General features: G+C 36.0%; 1 protein-coding gene across 1 annotated transcript; it reads left to right on the forward strand.

Moving 5' to 3' along the window:
- On the forward strand, positions 2420–16807 carry LOC109844878 (endoribonuclease Dicer-like). The gene is made up of 5 exons (XM_020414047.1): positions 2420–3041; positions 4019–4186; positions 13837–14535; positions 15595–15762; positions 16345–16807. The coding sequence occupies exons 1-5, from the start codon at positions 2601–2603 to the stop codon at positions 16435–16437; spliced, it is 1569 nt and encodes a 522-aa protein (XP_020269636.1). The 5' UTR covers positions 2420–2600; the 3' UTR covers positions 16438–16807.

Genomic DNA, 19567 nt, shown 5'->3' on the forward strand with positions numbered 1-19567 from the left:
ATAGTAAACATCAGTGAATGAGAGCCATTGGATCAAACGAGAGCCCCAAGACAAGCACAATCAGCCATTGACGCACGCTACAGTAATCTGGTATCGATGCAGGCATCGATGCAGGTATCGATGCAGGCATCGATGCATCCAAGTTGCAAAAGCCAAGTCTTGCATCAGGTCCAGCCCATTGGAGTTTCCCATTTCATTTTCAAAACCGAAAATGAAGCTCAGCAAGCAAAGCAAGTCCGGTCTCCATTCCAACTGCAGCCAGTCTGTCCATTGCAGTCCTAAGTCCAGTCCTTGAGAGAAAATGAGTGTAATTATTTTTTTGATGGGCTTTGGGCCTTCAAGCTCACTTTAGAATAAAGAGGAGCTTGTGTTGGCTTCTTTTGGGCTTTTGAAACTCAAATATTTCACTTGAAATTGAAGAGGAGGAGCTGCCATAACGTTTTGGGACATTTGGCTTTTGGGTTCAATTGTAACATGATGTGCTGCAGATCATTTTCTTCACTTGCTTGATTGGCTTCATGCTCTTTGGGCTTCAATCATTTTCCTCTTTTAAGCTTTTGCTTCATGGGCTTCTAAAATGCTACAAAATAGAGAAGAGATATTTTGAGGGGTTTTTACATTTAATAATATTTATTTATATTTTCATTCAATTATGTGGAAACTAAGCTAACAACAATTATTAATGGTATATTTATTCATGTAAAATAGATAATGAGAATATAAAATTGTAATAAAAATATGATTATCAAATGGATACACAAAAAACTAAAAAACAGCAGCTTCGTTTTTTCTTCTGCAGTTTCGTCCGCCGCCAAGAGAAAAGTCAGCCGACTTTTTTTTTCTCTGTAATTTCCTCCTTCGCGAAACCCTCTGCAGCCGCCTTGAATTATTCCCCTGCCTTGCTATTAACCCTAGGCTAAACATAGTTGGTATTTATATGAGATTAGCGGCCCGAAATCTCACGCGGAAAGGAAACGAAGGCTTACAAAATCACGTGGGTGGCCCCCACGTTCACAAAACAAAAGACTAGTTCTTTTCTCTCTCTCTCTCTCTCTCTCCTCTCTTTTGCTCTATCTGTAACAACTCAATTCTATGTGATTGAGTTATGTTGCTAGCTTTTTAGAAATAGTTATGCTTCTTGTTGCTCTGCCTGCTACTCTGATCTTATTCAGAGAACTAAAGTGAATTTAAAGGTATTCATCTCGTACGTGTGTGGGAGTGACATATCCCGCAAAACTGCAAAAGATGGTGAGCTAGACTTTGTAGCTAACCTTTGCTGAATTCACACATAACATTGTTTTTTTTATGAAAAATATTGCATGATAACACCACATGCTTCATGTGGGAGCAGCCCACAAGATTGTTGAAAAGTCAAATTCGTTAAAAAAAAAAATCAGAGGGAGACCTTCAACAAAACCTCCTATTTGGTGGCCACAAAATACAAGGGAAACTGTTAGGGCCTGTTTGGTTGTTTTCCTTCACGATAAAAAAATATATTTTCTTTCACTTTTTCATGTTTCCTTCATTTTCCAGAAAAAGTGTTTTTTATGTTTGCTTTGCCAAAAAACATAGGGTATAAGTAATTTCCATCACATTCCTTAGTTGGTTAAACTTGGAAATAGAAGAATGCAATTGATATGTGAGGAGGTTTGAGGGGCTAATTTCAAATTATGAACATTCGAGAGAGCAATTTCAAAATATTTAAAGGTTTGAAGAACTGTTTTTAAATTTTAGGTAGTAATTTACACATTGTTTAGAGATCTGAGGGACTAATTTGAAATACTGAATACTTGAGGGAGTAATGTCAAAATGTTTAAAGATAGGAGGGACTAATTTAATTTTGAGGTTATAATTTGCTAAATATTTAAAGTTTTGAGGTACTAATTTTAAAATATGAACATTTGAGGGTATGTAACTCCAAAATATGTGAGATGGGTTTTCTTATTCACTTTTAATGTATTTTCTACCAAAATTTGAGTTGTGAAAACCAATTTTCCATTTTGTGTGACGTGGAGTGCGATCCCCTTCACATTTCCCTCTTTCTATTGGCGAACTAAACGTAGGAAACTGAGGAAAACTAACTTTTTTTTAATTCTCCTCTGTGTAGGAGTTTTTTCTTATCTTGACGCTTAACTAAAGAGATAATATAAGATGAGATGTCAGCACTTTATTAAATGATGCTACTCATTTTCTAAAAAACTCATTTCAGAGTTTTTTTTTTTTTTTTGAGAAAATAGGTGGAGACCATCTTTTGATGGTTTCTTCCCCAGTTTTCTTTCCTTTTGACTAATAATTGTTGGACTAATTATCTTTATTCACTTTTTGTTTGTTGTATTTCTACAGTTCTTTAATAACGATTTTTTTTTTTCGTTTGAGGAATTACATTTCTAAATTTTGTCTTTCTCAGCTTATAATCCAACCCCGCACACCCAAAATCCTAATGCTCATAGGCCTCAAACTACTACAGAACAGTCCTTTCCGGATTCAAATACTCTCCCCTAATCCAAATCCTATTGAGACTCAAAACCCAAATTTCTTATTAATACACACTTCAACCCCTCAAACCCCTGAGAAAAACAGAGAGAGACCGTAATCACAGCATGACGTCCTCAAGAAGATCAAGAGCAAGATCAGAGCGCAGAGCGGCGATTTCGCGTTCAAAATCTCTTCCCCTGGAAAATATTCTCCTTCGACCTCTGCCTCCTCCTCTCATCTTCGGAGCCGAGTCGACGCGTGTCAATCTGGTCGAGGCCCAATGGGTCCTGGGTTACCGTTTTCGCAACCCCCGGCTCCTTGAGGAGGCCCTGACCCACTCCTCGGACCGGGCCCATGAATCCTACCAGAGGCTTGAGTTCGTCGGGGATGCGGTTCTTTGCCTTGCATTCACCAATTACTTGTATTTGAATAACCCCCGTCTCGGTCGCGGCGAGCTCTCGGCCCTTTGCTCCGCGAACGTGTCCAATGAGAAGCTGGCACGTGCAGAAGTCCGGCACGGGCTTTACCGCTTTGTTCGCCGCAATGCTGAAGAACTTGATTTTAAGGTAAATAAACATCGCTAGCTTTCTTGGTTTAACAATGTTTAGGGTGAATATCGGCAAAATTTATCCCTCTGAAATCGGGGGTGATTTGTATAAAACCCTCGAGAAGACAATCCCTCCTAACTTTGGGAGTTTCACGAAATTCCCTAAAATTTTAAAACCTTGGCTAAAAGCTCCAAAGTTTACAAAGTTTTCTCTAAGGGGCTGTTTGGTTCGTTTCCTTGATATAGAGAAATGCAATTCCATGTAAAGAAACACAAGTTTTGAGTTTTCTAAACTTTTTCAAAAAATAGATTGTTTTGCTTTGGTTCGCACATAAAAAATGGTGGGAAACCAATGTATTTATTTTTCTTGTGTTTGGTTCGCATGGAAAAAAAGCAAAACTTTTGTAAACAAAGCAGAGAAGGAAAAAAAATCTGACGTGACAGAGTTTTCATCAATTTCACTTGGTTAGGAAAGGAAATCGGAGAGGAAAAAAAATCTTAGTTGGCGGCGATTTCAGCAGAGTTTTCCCTCTTCCTTCCGAGCGAACCAAAGCGGCACAAAGAAATGGACGGAAATAAAAAAACTGACGTGGAGGACTAAAAATCTGACGTGGAGGGGTTTTCCGAGTTTTTCACTCCTTATAATAGCGAACCAAACAGCCCCTAATTTTCAAAGTTCAAGAGGGTTTTGTGCAAATTACACTAAAGCTTAGGGGTGTTTGTTAAAATTTACCCATAGTCGTGGCTTTTTTATTTTTTTTATTTTTTCATAGTTGCCTTTCTATCACGAGTACGCGAATATACTTCTTTTATGAAATTATTAGTAAATAATATTTTCTATATTATTAATTTTCAAATACTTACTTATGAAATAATTAGTCAATATACCATGTACGGATGCTACAATGTTTTTCACTCATAAAAGACCATTCTAAATGAATAATTAATATTCAAATATTTGAAAGGTTTATTTCATGTTTTTTTTTCTATTGTTAGGTGGAGGAGTTCAATTGGGATGTTATAAGTGAAGGACATGGTGAAATTGACCCGATGACCTACAGAGGGAGTGCAAAGAAAGCTCCCAAGGTGTTGGCCGATATTATGGAATCTCTTGCAGCAGCAGTTTATATTGATTCTGGATTGGATCTTGAGGTCGTTTGGAAGGTTTTAAATCTTATCACTTATCTACAAAATTTTCTTTTATTTAAGTATTTTTTATCTAATTGTACTTAAATTCTTTTAACATATACAAACCAATCATATGATTCTCTATATTGTTCCCAGATAGTATAGAGATTACTCGTTTAATCATAAGCGTGAACAGTTTAATGGATGGTTACAGCTTCTTAAGAAAAGAAAAAAAAAACCAAAAATGTAGCTCAAGGAATAAAATGTTATTTATGGTAGAGTTATTTCCTGTAAAGAAGTTGGACTAATCGTTTGGCGTTCCGTGACGTTAATAGAGAGGTTGACTAGAATAACATATATTTTTTATATAAGAGTTATGTGGATATTGGGCTCCAGGCTGTTGTGAGCGGCAGAAGCCAAAACCAAGTCGATGTTCTTTGAGAAACCAAATCAAACAAATGTCGAGAAAATGCCAAACAAATCAAAATAATGCCACAAACACCAACAATCAATTTTAACGTGGTTTGGCAAGTTGGCTACCTTCACGAGGCAAGAAGGGGATGAGGTTTTCACTAATAGAGAAGAAGAGTACAAACTGTGATTACAAATCACTCAAACTCACTAATTAATCTCACCAACAAATCTCTAATTCTCTCCAAACAAAACCTTAATCAATAGCTCAGAAAATACATCTTTTCTGTGCTCCAAATATCTCCAATTTACTGCTCAGAAACCCTCAAAATCGTGTTCCTATTTATAACAAAACAGAAACTCAAACAGAATCCAAATAGGAACTCTAACTGTGCAGAAAACCCGCTATAAGTCGACTTATCAGGGGCTATAAGTCGACTTGGCAGTGCAAAAATCAATAACTGGAGAACAGAATGTAAGTCGACTTAACAGTGAGAACAAGTCGACTTACCACAAGTCGATTTGACCAAGCCAAAACCAACAATTCCAGAACAGAACGTAAGTCAACTTACCATCGACTTACCATAAGTCGACTTATGCATGTGCATGAGTCGACTTATGACACAGAATCTGCAAAATCTGGACCAAAACTAGAATTTCCTGAATTCTCCACAAATCTTCACCTCAGCGAAGTTTTTCCAAAACTGAGCCGACACCAACCAAACCAAATGTCTTACTTGTTGTGTCCAGTACGAAGTAAAACAAAATCACAACAACGAACTCAATCAACAACAAGTCGAGACCCAAATAAGAATGTGATCAATCTCCAAACATCGGTATCTACTCACCAAATCGGCTGCATCATAAATGACTGTCTACGTATCCTCTTGCCCAAGGAATCAAGCATTCACGTAGTTCACTCAACGGCCTCCAAAGACCCTCAATCCAATAGAAGAGTTCTCAACCCTCCTCTAACATCACCAACGAATCTGTAACAGATAGCTCTCCCAATGGACCCAAAGTGAAACAAACTAAACACCTCCACCTGAGATGAACCAATGGCCATATCCAAATAAAAATTATATCCACCAACTGCACTCGAATCTAAAACCAACTCATCATCTGCATCCAAATCCAAATGATCCCCAAACGGTGTCATCTTAACTGGAATCCTAACCAATGCAGTATGATCTGGAGTATGTAGAGTAATCCCCACCCAACATGGAGTAGCATCACCCTCCACCCGCTGTAATATCCCAACAATCTGATCAACACTCTCCACCTGCTGAGAGTTAAATGTGACATTCCATTCCTGCTCAGAACAAAATCAGAGTCTCCCAATTGATAACCAAACGAGCATTTGAATCCTAAATGTGCTATCAGATTAAATCTCACATCCTCGGTGTGACCAAATATTGGGTAACAAACATCCAACATAACCCAAAATCTGAATCAGCTCCACCAGATCCAAAATCTCCAAACGCAACAGTCGATAACCTATGACTAAGATGACCCAAATATGTCGAAGCTCCAAAACTCCTCTGCAATCCAATGCTCGACAACTAACGTCGATTCTCCTCCAGCAAGGAACGACCCATCAAAACTGTCGTCTTATCTCGTTGCCCCAATGTCTCCTCTCTAATGAAGTATCTCAAACTGCCATGAGCTCGGCAAAAATACAATAAAGAACCCCTATCAAAAACAAAACGACGGGTTACCTTTCTGCCAACACACTTCCTCCATCTATTGTTGACTTCTAGGACTTCACATCAACGAGACTTGGTTGTAACTCACTAATACCTAGAATAGTCCCCAACTACGAAAACCAAATACCGGTTACCTCCCAATGATGCCTCCTTGGAAGGCCCCCAAATGCCTGAATGAACACCACCTAAAAGACCCCTTGATCGATGGATAGAAGTGCCAAACTCTACCTCGGTCTTCTCGCTCATACCAATGTACTCAAAAGACTTTAATATGCAGGTCAAAGCACTCATCAACAACCAATGCATGACATAATCAATCAAATATCCTAGCCTCAACAAATACGACAGTCTAGCTAAATCCAAAGAAGTCGTCAACTCTCTATCAAACACCATACTCCCAATCAAATAATACAAATCCTTCCTCCTGATGCCCTTCATCATAATCAAGGACCCAAATGTGACCTTCAAAGATGCTCCTCTAAGGTCACACGATAGCCTGCTGCCTTCAAAAAAGTGAAATGATGTTCTTCTTCAACTGAGGAACGAACTTTACTTCGTCCAACTCCCGAATCACTCCGTCACACATTCTAATACGAATGGTACCGATACCACAAATAGGTCATTCATGATTATTACCCATGAGCACCACATCTCCTCTTTCCAACTCCTGAAAGTTGAAGAACAAATCCCTCCTAGGGCAAATGTGGTAAGAAGCACCCGAATCCAACATCCACTATGTAGAGTCAGCAACACAAACTGACGGTAGTACTAATGAGTAGCCTGAAGAATCCGAATCTGAATTGTCACCACTAGTCTTGACAACATTCACCTCTGAAGCTTGAGTAGCTTTCCTCTTATTCTTCCGGCTCGATCAAACAACTTTGGGCATTTGGCTTTCCAATATTCATCCTCTTTACAAAAGGCACACTAATTTTTACGAACTCCAGGATGTGCCCCTCTAGACTACAACCTTCTACCATGGTTTAGACTATTTGCTCCTGTGACCAATGCCCCTGTTATCTGCTCAACTGAAGTCTCATTATCCTTCTTTCGAAGCTGATAATTCACAAGTGTAACGGTGACCTCACTATATGAAAGAGATGCCTTCCCATTAATAATAGTAAGAACGAATATCTCATATTCCTCGTCGGGCAAGGAACTCAACAATAACAACGCATTGTCCTCATCTTCAATCATCACATCTATATTCGCCGAATCCGCAAGAAGCTTCGTGTAGTGATTCATGTGATCATCAATGGAGGTTCCCTTCTTTAATTGAAAGCGATAAAGTCTCCTCTTCAAATGCAAGCGAAGCGGTTCTCTACACTCTTGGTTAAATACTTGCTCTCTAGGATCTCCCAAATCTTCTTAGCCGAAGTCTTATTGATCACATCATATTTCAAATCTTGAGTTAAATAAGATCTAATCACACCACACACCGTTCTATTCATCTTCTTTCAAACCTTCTCTTCAGTGTCGCCCGTTTCCCGTCCAACTTTAATGTATCTTCCAAATTTTACGTGTTGAGCGTATCCAAGACTTCACATCTCCAAAGATCAAAATTATTTGTACCATTAAACTTATCCGTATCTATCTCCATAGAGTGGATATTCAAATTTTGAACGGTCTTCACGCCGGAAGTACCCTCCCTAATTTTTTTTTCTCGACCATCTTTCTCAAAACACCAACAAAACAATACAGAACAAACAAAAAATAGATCTAAACTAAAAAAGAGAGATTTTTACCTCCAACTGAAACCCTAACAAGGAACTCCGAAAGATCCCACCCCACACGACGGAAACGAGATCCATAAATAGAAAAAAATCTCACATTTATCACCAACTGAAGCCCTAGACGAACTTCCAAAGCGATCTACTCCTCCAATTAGCCCAAGCATAGCCCAAGGTTTGATACCACTTGTTGTGCACGGCAGAAGCCAAAACTAAACCGATGTGCTTTGAGAAACCAAATCAAACAAATGCCGAGAGAAGTCCAAACAAACCAAAATAATACCACAAACACAAACAACTAATTTTAACATGATTCAACAAGTTGCCTACGTCTACGGGGTAAGAAAGAGATGTGGTTTTCACTAATAGAGAAGAAGAGTACAAACTGAGATTACAAATCACTCAAACTCACCAATTAATCTCACCAACAAGTTTCTAATTCTCTCCAAATAAAATCCTAACCAATAGCTCAGAAAATATCTCTTTTCTGTACTCCAAATATCCTCAATTTACTGCTCAGAAACCCTCAAAATCGTGTTCCTATTTATAACAAAATAAAAACCCAAACAGAATCCAAATAGGAACTCTAACTGTGCAGAAAACCCGTTATAAGTCGATTTATCAAGGACTATAAGTCGACTTGGCAGAGCGAAAATTAACAACTGAAGAACAGAACGTAAATCAACTTAGTAGTGGGAACAAGTCGACTTACCACAAGTCGACTTAACAGTCTCTATAAGTCGACTTGACTGAGCCAAAACTAATAATTCCAGAACATAAGGTAAGTGAACTTACCATTGACTTATCATAAGTCGACTTATACCTGTGCATGAGTCGATTATGACAGAATCTGCAAAATATGGACCAAAAACTAGAATTTCCTGAATTCTCCACATAGGCTTAACTGTCCAGTGGTTTGAATCCTCTAGGCACTCATTAGATTGAGGGAAATAATAAAAAAGAGAAGGTCGGTAAGACCACTCATTTAGTTTGGATAGTTTTAAGGAGTGCAATATTCCCTCTAGTTTCTTTCCGTTCACTCTCAACAATACAAAATTTGTTACTTTCTAGATTTGAGAAAATCTAGGTGAAGAGAATTTTATCTTTTCTTATTTTCTCTTCCCTATTTTCCAGTAATGTTCCATTACCTTCAATCAAAGCTAAATATGCCCTTAGACTCGACTCAATAAATGTGAACGAAAATTGTTGGGCTTCCCCTAGGCTTATATATATAAGGAGGCTCGAACCTTCATTTCAAAATACAGAATTGCTGAGCTCGTCCACACATAGAGCTCCTAGTTGAAGCTCACTACGCAATTAATTTTAGCTCCAAAAAAGCTATTGGGCTTCAATTGTATTAATTAACGGTGCAGTTGGACTAGACCAATGCTTTGTTGTTTGTTATACTAATCCATAGTTGCATAGGTCGATTTATAGTGTTCGTCAACTCATAGACCCTAGAAGATCATTCTCACCGGCTGTTCTTGGAAGCATTTTAGCTCCACAGAAGTTTGGCTTTTTGGCATGAACCTTAGAAAGAAAGCATTTAGTGAAGGCCGTCCATAATAATAAATATGTACCTAAAGGATGTTAGCCTTTATATATGTATATGAATTCCGAAATTTAATTATCTAATGAGTGACATTCATTTAATGCATATTTAATGCCATGAAACCAGGTATACTTTATACTTTCTGGGTCACCATAGACTGATGCTATGTTGGTGCACTTTAAATCTGGACTAGTCTGTTGAGCTTCCGTAGTGTCAACGAAGCAGTTGGACAAGCCAATTCATAAATTTTCATTTTAACGATCAAGTGGCTCTTGGGACTCCAAGTTTAATGGTGCAATAGTTTTGATACAGCCTCACCTTACATCGTAGTAGTTCATAGTTTCATACCTGGTTGTAATGCTCATTTGATCATAGAGTTTATAGTTAGAGCACACTAGACCATGTTAACTGGCTCTTCTTGGAAGCAACTTAGCTCCAGAAGTTATACTTAGGAAACATCATACTCCCTTTAAAAGTACGAGTTCGGGAAAATATTTTCATGGCCAGTATTACCCTCAATTTTTTTAAATATTACATTATTATCCTAATCTATTCTAATTATCTTATCTTCTTTGAATTAGTAACTAAATGATTTATCATATTTAAAATGAGACTTAACATGTTATTGGATAAAGAAAATACGTTTGATATAATTCAAATCCTTTATTTATTTCAGTTCACAGAGAAATCTAAAAAACATATGCTAACCAACACCTAAAATTTTTTGGACTTTGTAAAAAAAATCCTCCAAGTTTTTTAAATTGTAAAAACACCCCTACAAATTTAAAATTTTATTAAAATATCTTAAAAATTATAAATTTTACTTATTTCAATTCAGTGAGAAATCTAAAAAATATATGCTAGCTAGAAACTAAAAGTTTTTTGACTTTGAAGAAAATATCTTGTAAGTTTTAAAAACTTACAAAAACACCCCTAAAAATTTAAAATTTATAAAAAACACCTTCAAAATTTCAAACTTATAAACACACTAAAAACCTACAAATAACACAAACTACCCCCGAAAATTTATGGAATTTACAATAAACACTCTGAACTTTTTACAAATTACAAAATTAAACCCTCAGAATTGTAAATTTATAAAAATTCTGATAATTTCTAACCTAATAGTACATTGAAAATATAGAAATTATAAATATCCCCTACATAATTTATAATTTAAAGAAAACACCCTTGAAGTTTCAAAAATTACAAACAAAACTTTAAAATTCAAAATTTATAAATAACACCCTAAGAATTTCAAACTCATTAGTAAATTGAAAGCATATGAATTATAAATAGTCTATAAATAATTTACAATCTGTAAAAAAAGCTTATAAGTTTAAAAAATTACAAAAATTCCCTAAAATTCATAATTTATAAAAAATACCATGAGAATTTCTAACCTATGGACGCAAAAATGAATATACAAAATTACTAACAACCCCTAGAAAACTAAAATTTTACAAATAATATCATACTCACTTTAAAAGTATAGATTTAGGAAAAACCTCTCATGGTCAAAATTACCCGTAACTTTTTTGAAAAGAACATAAATGATTGAAAATCTATTAAAATTAAAATTTACGGAAAAAACACCCTTCAAGTTTAGCACATTGTAAATTACCTCTCCAAAGTTTAAAAAATTTCAATGATTTTTTGTATTTTCTTGATTTCAATGTAATGTTTAATAGTTTTGTGTATTTATAAATTACAAAATTTTAGGGTGTTTTTTATAATTTTTAAAAAAATTTAGGGTGTTTCTTTTGTAGTTTTCTAAATTTTTATTGTGTTTTTAGTGTAATGCATAAATACGTCAATTAATAATGATATTAAAGAGTAAGTAGTTCTTAAGATTATTAAGCTATAATTAAGTGTACAACACTTCATTGTTCCTAGGCAGTGTAATTTATATATGGAAAAAAATCATATAAAAATTCCTTTACGAATTAAATGATCACTCATCTTTTGAAGACTTCAAGATACTAATAAATAGAGATGTTGTACTAGATTAATGTGTTTATAATTCATAAATAGTAGACCAATCTGGATTGAAGGAAACAATGACGATAAGATTATTAGACCATAGTTAAGTGCGCACATCACTATTCCTAGGCAATATAGTTTATATATGTAAAAAAATTAAGATAATCTATATAGTGGTTAAAAAGTTTTTGATTTAATGTACTATTTTTTTATAAATTATATTTAATGTGAACCCACCATATAATTTTGACTGTGGTCATCATAAATCTAATATGTTTGATTGATTGACTATAAACGTATATAGACCATAGATTACTTTACTTTCTCACATGAGCTAATATTTGGTACTTAATAATTTAAATTATTACTTTTAAATTTAATATAAAGATGAGCTCTAATAACATTTATTTATTTATCTAGAGCATAATACAATCTTAATTGCTATTTTTGCTGGAGATTTATTTCATAGTTAAGCGTATCAAATTAGTAACTAAAATAATAATTAATTATGTTCATAGTTAAGCGTATCAAATTAGTAACTAAAATAATAATTAATTATGCTTAAATTAGGATGATTATACTTGGTCACTCACTATGAAGTTTTTATGACTAAAATAATAATTAATTATGCTTAAATTAGGATGATTATACTTGGTCACTCACTATGAAGTTTTTATGAAGATATATACATTACTTTTTATACATATCTGCACTGCCCATGTACAATTTACAAATTACTTCTTAATTTTACACATTAAATTACTTTTTTTTAGAAATTTTTTCTTTGACTTTTAGACTCTGTAATCACTATATCACCATTTTAGCGTAGAAAGGACCTCACTCTAAATAGCTTCAAGCTAATGTTTGAGTGAACTGAAGTACATAATATTGCTACTATGTGTATATATTTTTTAAAAAAATTATATCAATATTTTTTAAGTAAAAGAGAATATTCTAACTTTTAATACTATAAAAATTAAATATAGCAAATTGAGTGATTAGCAAAAGAGAACTTACATCAGAAAAGTATGAATAATAAGATAAAAAAGAAAGGTAACGACATTACCAACAATACTACAAATAACAAACTATAATGTAAAATTAACATATTTTTTGGAGCCCAACTACTAACTATAAGCATTGAGATTTCCATATATATACTTTATAATTTATTTAAAAATGTCATATATAGTAATATCGCTGTAATAATATCGTTATTAGGAAAATTTCTTCATGAATCAGTATGTTCGTTACAATATATAAGCTATGCACTCCAAATTCTTGTGTCTTTTATAGAGTCAAAAAGTTTGAATACGAGCCTCTAACATGTTGCTTTTACATCAACAAAATCCACTTAGCAGATGTGGATATTCCAGATGAGTTATGTATTATATATACAATATAATTGTCCTAGGCAAGTGAGTTATAATAGCATTTTTTATTCACATCATTTAGGGTAAGATTTGATAGAGACCTTGTATCAAAAAAAAATTATATTTAAAGCACATAGGGAAATATATCATAATCTTCCTATTCTAATTTCGTAAGAAAATAATTCTTCATACTTCCAGTTTTACCTCTATGATACAGAGAATGGGCTATAAAATTGAATGAGAATATTAGATAATATAAATATGAGTGAAACAATAACTAAAAGTTAATGTGAATATGAGTCAAACCACAACTAAAAGTTTAATGGACATATTGCAAGTAAATTCATATGCAAAATTCTTTTACGAATTGAATGATCACCCATCTTTTAAAGACTTCAAGAAACTAATAAATAAAGGTGTTGTATTAGATTAATATGTTTATAACTCACAAATAGTAGATTACGTGGTCACAGTCTGGGTTGAAGAAAACAATGATAATATTTATTTAAGAGAGAGATTATTGAGTTGATGCCACAAAAAAACTTTATTTTTTTTATTTTTACTCTATTGTTATCAATTTAAATAATCATGATATTCAACCATGTGCATTGCACGTGTATCTCAACTAGTAAGACTTAAATACATTAGAGTTTTCCTCTCCTTTGCACTCAAATAACGTAGGGCTAAAAATATTTCTCCAAAAATTATTATGTGATGCTCACATATTAATTTTAGACATTTTTAATCCTTAATTCTTGTTAAATTATTGTCAAACCTACCTTTGTTCTATTAGAAACATTTTTTGACTATTTTAGGATAGATTTGTGATTGGTTTAACAAAAATAAATCCAATTAAAAATTAGATCATGGATAAATCATCTTTTTCTAAGTTCTTATTAGCATTATTGAGTTTCTTCGATTATAAATTTAGGTATTTAGATCAATTCTAGCGCCCATCACCACATCAGAAGCTATGAAAGAGCAATCTAGATCAGCTTTACACAAGAAACGCAGGAAGCACAGATCATTCATTCAGTTTAAGAGCTCCATTAAGAAGACGAAAAACATCATGAAGATATTTGTCGATGGAAATGGAAATCTTGCTGGTATAAGTTCGTCGAAACACAAACACATTGTCAAGCTCAATGCAACACGAGACATGCTGCAACAACATTCAAGCTTCGATGAGTCCGACAACACCGAGAATCATATATCCTGCGTGTGTCACCACCATAAGGAGAGTTTTTGCGAGCGTGGAATGTTTATGTGCATGCTAGCAAAATCTCTTCGTCTATCTTTTGATGTTAAAGGTGGGCCACCGTGGCCCAATGTGGCCAAGGTCCAATGGGCCCTGGGCTACAATTTTTGTGACCCAAGGCTACTTGAGGAGGCCTTGACCCACTCCTCGTACCTGGCCCATGCATCCTACCAGAGACTCGAGTTCTTGGGAAATGCAACTCTTAGTCTTGCATTCACCAATTACTTCTACTTGAATAACCCTGATATCGGCCCTGGTGAGCTGACGTTCCTTCGTGGCACAAACGTATCAAAGGAGAAGTTGGCTCGTGCAGCAGTTCGGCTCGGACTCTACCGTTTCGTCCGTTGCAATAATGAAGAACTTGATCATATGGTAAGCATAGCTAGCTATCTTAGTTTTAATATGTTTAGGAGAAATATCAAGAAAATCCCTCTCAACTTTGATGGTTTTGCTTAAAACCTTTGATAAAACTATTTTCGTGTTGACTAGCCATGTCAACTCTCTATGGTTGTAGTTCAGACCAACTTAGTGAATGGTCCATCAATTCTTGTGAATAATGAGCTATACTCACAAATGAAGGTGGGGTTGTTGGCGAAGAGGGAAGAGATTTAAATCCACATTGAAAAAGCTTGAGAAAGAGTGATAGTGTCGAATAGAGTTAAGCTGAATACCTAATAGCGTAAGCTTTTTGGGTTAAATTGGCTCCTAGCATCTATTTCAAGCCAATGAACACTCGATTTGGCCGCAAGAACAAGTTGTATTAGGGCCATGGTCATGGCTGAAGGCAAAATAAAATTCAATGCAAAGATGAGAGGTGTCAAGGAGGATGATTGTTAGACAGTGAATGGTGTCTGAGATTGATTCTAGGAGTAGTAATGGTCGAATTAGCCAATACATGGTGGAATATCTTGTGAATGGTGTCTGAGATTGATTCTAGGAGTAGTAATGGTCGAATTAGCCAATACATGGTGGAATATCTTGAGGGCATTGAGTAGTCATATTTGTAGGAGTAGTAATGGTCGAATTAGCCAATACATGGTGGAATATCTTGAGGGCATTGAGTAGTCATATTTGTTTTCTTTCTAGTTTTCAGACCAAGTCATTAAAGGGTCTAGGGACGATAGAGGTTGGTTATTTATGTGAGCATAGTCTCACATTGGAGATGGTTAAATAATTGGGCGTGTAAGGTCAAAACCTAATAGCTAAACCTTTTGGGTTAAATTGGTTCCTATCCTTTATTTAAAGCTCATTGACCAATTGGTCCCAATTTTTCTCCAACATATTAAACTCCCTAAAATATAGGGGTTTCCACGAATTTTGAAGTTTAAGAGGGTGTTCTGCAAAAACCACAAAATTTCATGGTTTTGCAAAACTATACTTTAAATCTTGGTTTTTTCACATTTCTAACTAATTTATCTTCTCTATTATTAGGTGCAGGAGTTCAGTCGGTCTGTTACGACTAAAGGACACATCGAAATCGACCGGATGAGCTACGAAGGAAATACAAAGAAAGCTCCTAAAGTATTGGCTGATATTATAAAGTCTGTTGCTGCAGCAATTTATATCGATTCCGGATTGAATCTTGAGATCGTTTGGAAGGTACATGAATTTTGTATGTTATTTATAAACTTTTCTTTTACTTAAGAAAATATTTTTGCCTTGTTGTTGAAATTTATTTATTTAACAAACATAAAGTAATTGCAGAATGCTAAAAGTTTAATGGTAGAGAGATTACTTGTTTAATCATAAGTATATATAATTCAGTGGACGGTTATGATTTCTTAAATTAAAAATGAGAATAAGTGTAATTCACATATGATAGATATTATTAGTATGAATCATAACTGTAATGAGTGGTTATTACCAGAGATGTGAACTGATCTTCTTCTTGAGGAAGAGAGGAAGCAAACATACCTTTATAACAGGGGTAAAATATATGTGCTTTAAATAGCTTATACATTGTAGAATGATAATATATGACAATTCACTATAGACAGGAATATAATTAGTTTGTGCATTCTACTATCGAATACAGATTTAATTCACATGTTCCAAAGCTTACCCATGGAATTGATCAAATTAGCTGGTACAGAAAAAATAAGTTTAAAAATTAAGACATTTGATAAATTTTCTATATTAAATTCTCGTTGATGAAATTATATTTTTTTTATTTTAATTCAGGTATTTAGATCAATTTTGGCGCCAATCATCACAAGAGAAACTATGAAAGTACAATCAAGACAGCTCTACACAAGAAATCCCAAAAGCAAATAGAATCTACTAAGTTCAACCATTCGGTCAAGAGGACGAAAAACATCATGAAGGTGTTCCTCAATGGAGACCTCATTAGCATAAGTTCTTCAAAACAAAAACGTATCAGAGACACGCTGCAACAAGCTTCGAGCTTTGATGAGTCTGATAATATCGAGAGTGGGAGCTCCGATCAAGATTGTTATTGGCAGTGCTGTGGAGGGGAGTGCACGAGTTTGACGATTGATCATAAGAACTAGGGGGAGTGCAAGAATGATTGTAAGGAGGGGAGTTTTTGTATGTATGGGAGCTTTTTAAATCCAATGTTTAGAGAAAGTTACTAGTGTTTTATTTTGTAAATGGTTGAGCCTCTTGTGGAGCGGTGTTTTTTTAATCAGCTTTAGAAATTCGTTTCTAGTTCAATTTGAATCAACGAAAGTACTACTTCTGTTGGGCACAGAGTCACGCCCATCGCCGCGGAAGCGATATCACCTGAGAGATAGCCCTGACTTTTGTTATCATAAAAGCACAAGTTAACTTCTATATTCTTGTTTCTCAAAGAAAACTAGAATAGATAGTGAAATTCTTATTTCTCAAAGGAAACAAGAATCGAAAGTGAGGTATTTCAACAAAGTGAAATATACACTCTTCCTCTCATCAGTTCTAAGACTAAAATATCGAGGGAATCTACAAAGCAATAGCAAACTCTTGTTCCAGCTCAACCTCTCATCAGTTCTAAGACTGACTTGTCGAGTGAACCTACAAACAATACTAACTCTCAGTGAAAGGCGAGACAATAGATTTACGTGGTTCGACAAACTTGCATACGTTCACCAAGGGGGGTTCCACTATGAGGATTGTACCCTCTCAGCCATTCACAGCACATGGGCAAGAGCCTCATCACATGCTTGTACCCCTTGTACAAGAGCATGGCCCTCCTACAGCACATGGCCAAGAGCCTCCTCCCATGCATACATATGTACCCCTTGAACCCCTTGTACAAGAGCATGGCCCTCCCACGTTAACAACACAATTCTGAAGTTTCTAAATTTATCGTAGTTGTATCTTGAATGTACATTGACAATTATACAACTTTGGTCCTTTAGTGGTGTCTTACGCTAATTCCAATGGTTTCTTAAAAAATAAATATAAGTTAAAAGTAAATAAAAATATGCATAAAATAAGTAATCAATCATGTCATGTTACTGTTGTGCGCGGCGGAAGCTTTCTAGGGCAACACGAACAATAACTTGAACTAAACCACAAATAATATGCAAACCACAATCACAGCAAGAACAAGAATTTACGTGGTTCGGCAAGTTGCCTACGTCCACGGGGCAAGGAGGGGGGAGTTCTTTCTACTAGAAATCAAGAGAATACAAATAGGGTTACAAATCTCTCAGACCAAACCCTAAAACAAAGCTCTAGATCTCTCAAAGCTCTCTCACAATTGGATGCAATGATTCTCTCTCTTTGGCTGCTCAAATTCGTCCAACCTCTACCCTAAACAAACAGGTTTAGGTATATATAGAACTTACAAAACGAATCGGGTCGAAAACCTGAAAGCCCAGCCCAAAACAGCGTCGGTCGACCGGACGCCGCCTGGTTTGCCTGATTCTTCTGAGTTTCTGTAATTTCTTCAATTCTCCACCTCGGCGAATGTTTCCACCAAAAACTGAGCCGACACCAAATCATCCAATAGTTCCTCAACAAGTCCAGGAACAATACTCGAGCTAAAACGCGATCTCCCCCCCCCATCTGAATCAACTGATCAAACCGACTGCATCTGAAAGACTGCCTACGTATCATCTTGCCCAAGGAATCAAGCCGAACGTAGTTCATATTAATGGCCTCCAAAGGCCTCAGCACTGAAGGATGTTCAAAAGCTTCAAACAATGACCAAATTTCACTCCTGAAACAACTTTGGTCAACATATCTGCAGGGTTGTCATTTGTGTGGACCTTCTCCAATATGACATCTCCATCATCCAAGACGTCCCGTACAAAGTGGAATCTGACGTCGATGTGCTTCGTGCGCGCATGATAAACCTGGTTCTTCGCCAAATAGATAGCCGACATACTATCACAATATATCCGAATAGTCTCCTGAGCAATCCCCAAGTCCTCCAATAATCCACGCAACCATAAAGCCTCCTTAATAGCTTCAGTAACTGCCATATACTCTGCCTCTGTAGTAGAGAGAGCCACTGTGGACTGAAGCGTGCAACGCCAACATACAGGTGCACCTGCCAATGTAAAAGCATAACCTGACGTAGACCGGCGTTTGTCAAGATCTCCAGCATAATCTGAATCCACATAACCAATACAAGCCTGCCCGTCCTTCTCATCCTTCTGAAACACTAAACCAACATCCACGGTGCCTCGAACATCCCATAGAATCCACTTCACGGCCTCCCAGTGACCCTTCCCGGGGTCGTGCATGTATCTCGATACCATGCTCACGGCCTGTGACAAATCTGGCCTCGTACACACCATCGCATACATCAAGCTACCTACTGCACTGGCATATGGGACCTTCGACATATAATCTCTGTCCTCAACTGAAATAGGTGACATCAACTCTGAAACCTTGAAGTGGGGAGCCAATGGTGTGCTAACTGCTTTTGCATTGCCATCAAAGCTAAATTTCTTCAACATCTTCTGCAAGTAACTCCTCTGTGTTAGCTTCAATTTCCCCTTCACCCTGTCTCGCTCGATCTCCATACCCAATATCTTCTTTGCCTCTCCAAGATCCTTCATCTCAAACTCGGATGATAACTCCTCTTTCAGCTTTCGAATAGCCGAAGAATTCCTGGAAGCAATAAGCATATCATCAACATATAAAAGCAAATATATGAGCTCACCATCCTGTAGCTTGTGCATATAAACACATGGGTCATATGGGCTCCTCGTGTACCCTCGGCCAATCATAAAGCCGTCGAATCTCTTATACCACTGTCTTGGTGACTGCTTCAAACCATAAAGAGACTTCTTCAGCTTACAAACCAAATTTTCCTTTCCTGCAGCTTTGAAACCCTGTGGTTGTGTCATGTAGATCTCCTCATCTAAATCACCGTGTAGAAAGGCTGTCTTCACATCCATCTGGACCAAATCCAAATCCAACTGTGCCACCAACGCCAATAAAATCCGAATCG

Source organism: Asparagus officinalis, chromosome 6, assembly GCF_001876935.1.
Source record: "Asparagus officinalis chromosome 6, Aspof.V1, whole genome shotgun sequence".
In the NCBI taxonomy this organism is placed as follows: domain Eukaryota; kingdom Viridiplantae; phylum Streptophyta; class Magnoliopsida; order Asparagales; family Asparagaceae; genus Asparagus; species Asparagus officinalis.

Coding starts and splice junctions, on each gene's coding strand:
- LOC109844878 (XM_020414047.1), top strand. CDS start 2,601: ATGACGTCCTCAAGAAGATCAAGAGCAAGATCAGAGCGCAGAGCGGCG. Junction 4,187..13,836: donor ATCTTGAGGTCGTTTGGAAG/GTTTTAAATCTT, acceptor TTATAAATTTAG/GTATTTAGATCAATTCTAGC. Junction 14,536..15,594: donor ATGAAGAACTTGATCATATG/GTAAGCATAGCT, acceptor CTCTATTATTAG/GTGCAGGAGTTCAGTCGGTC.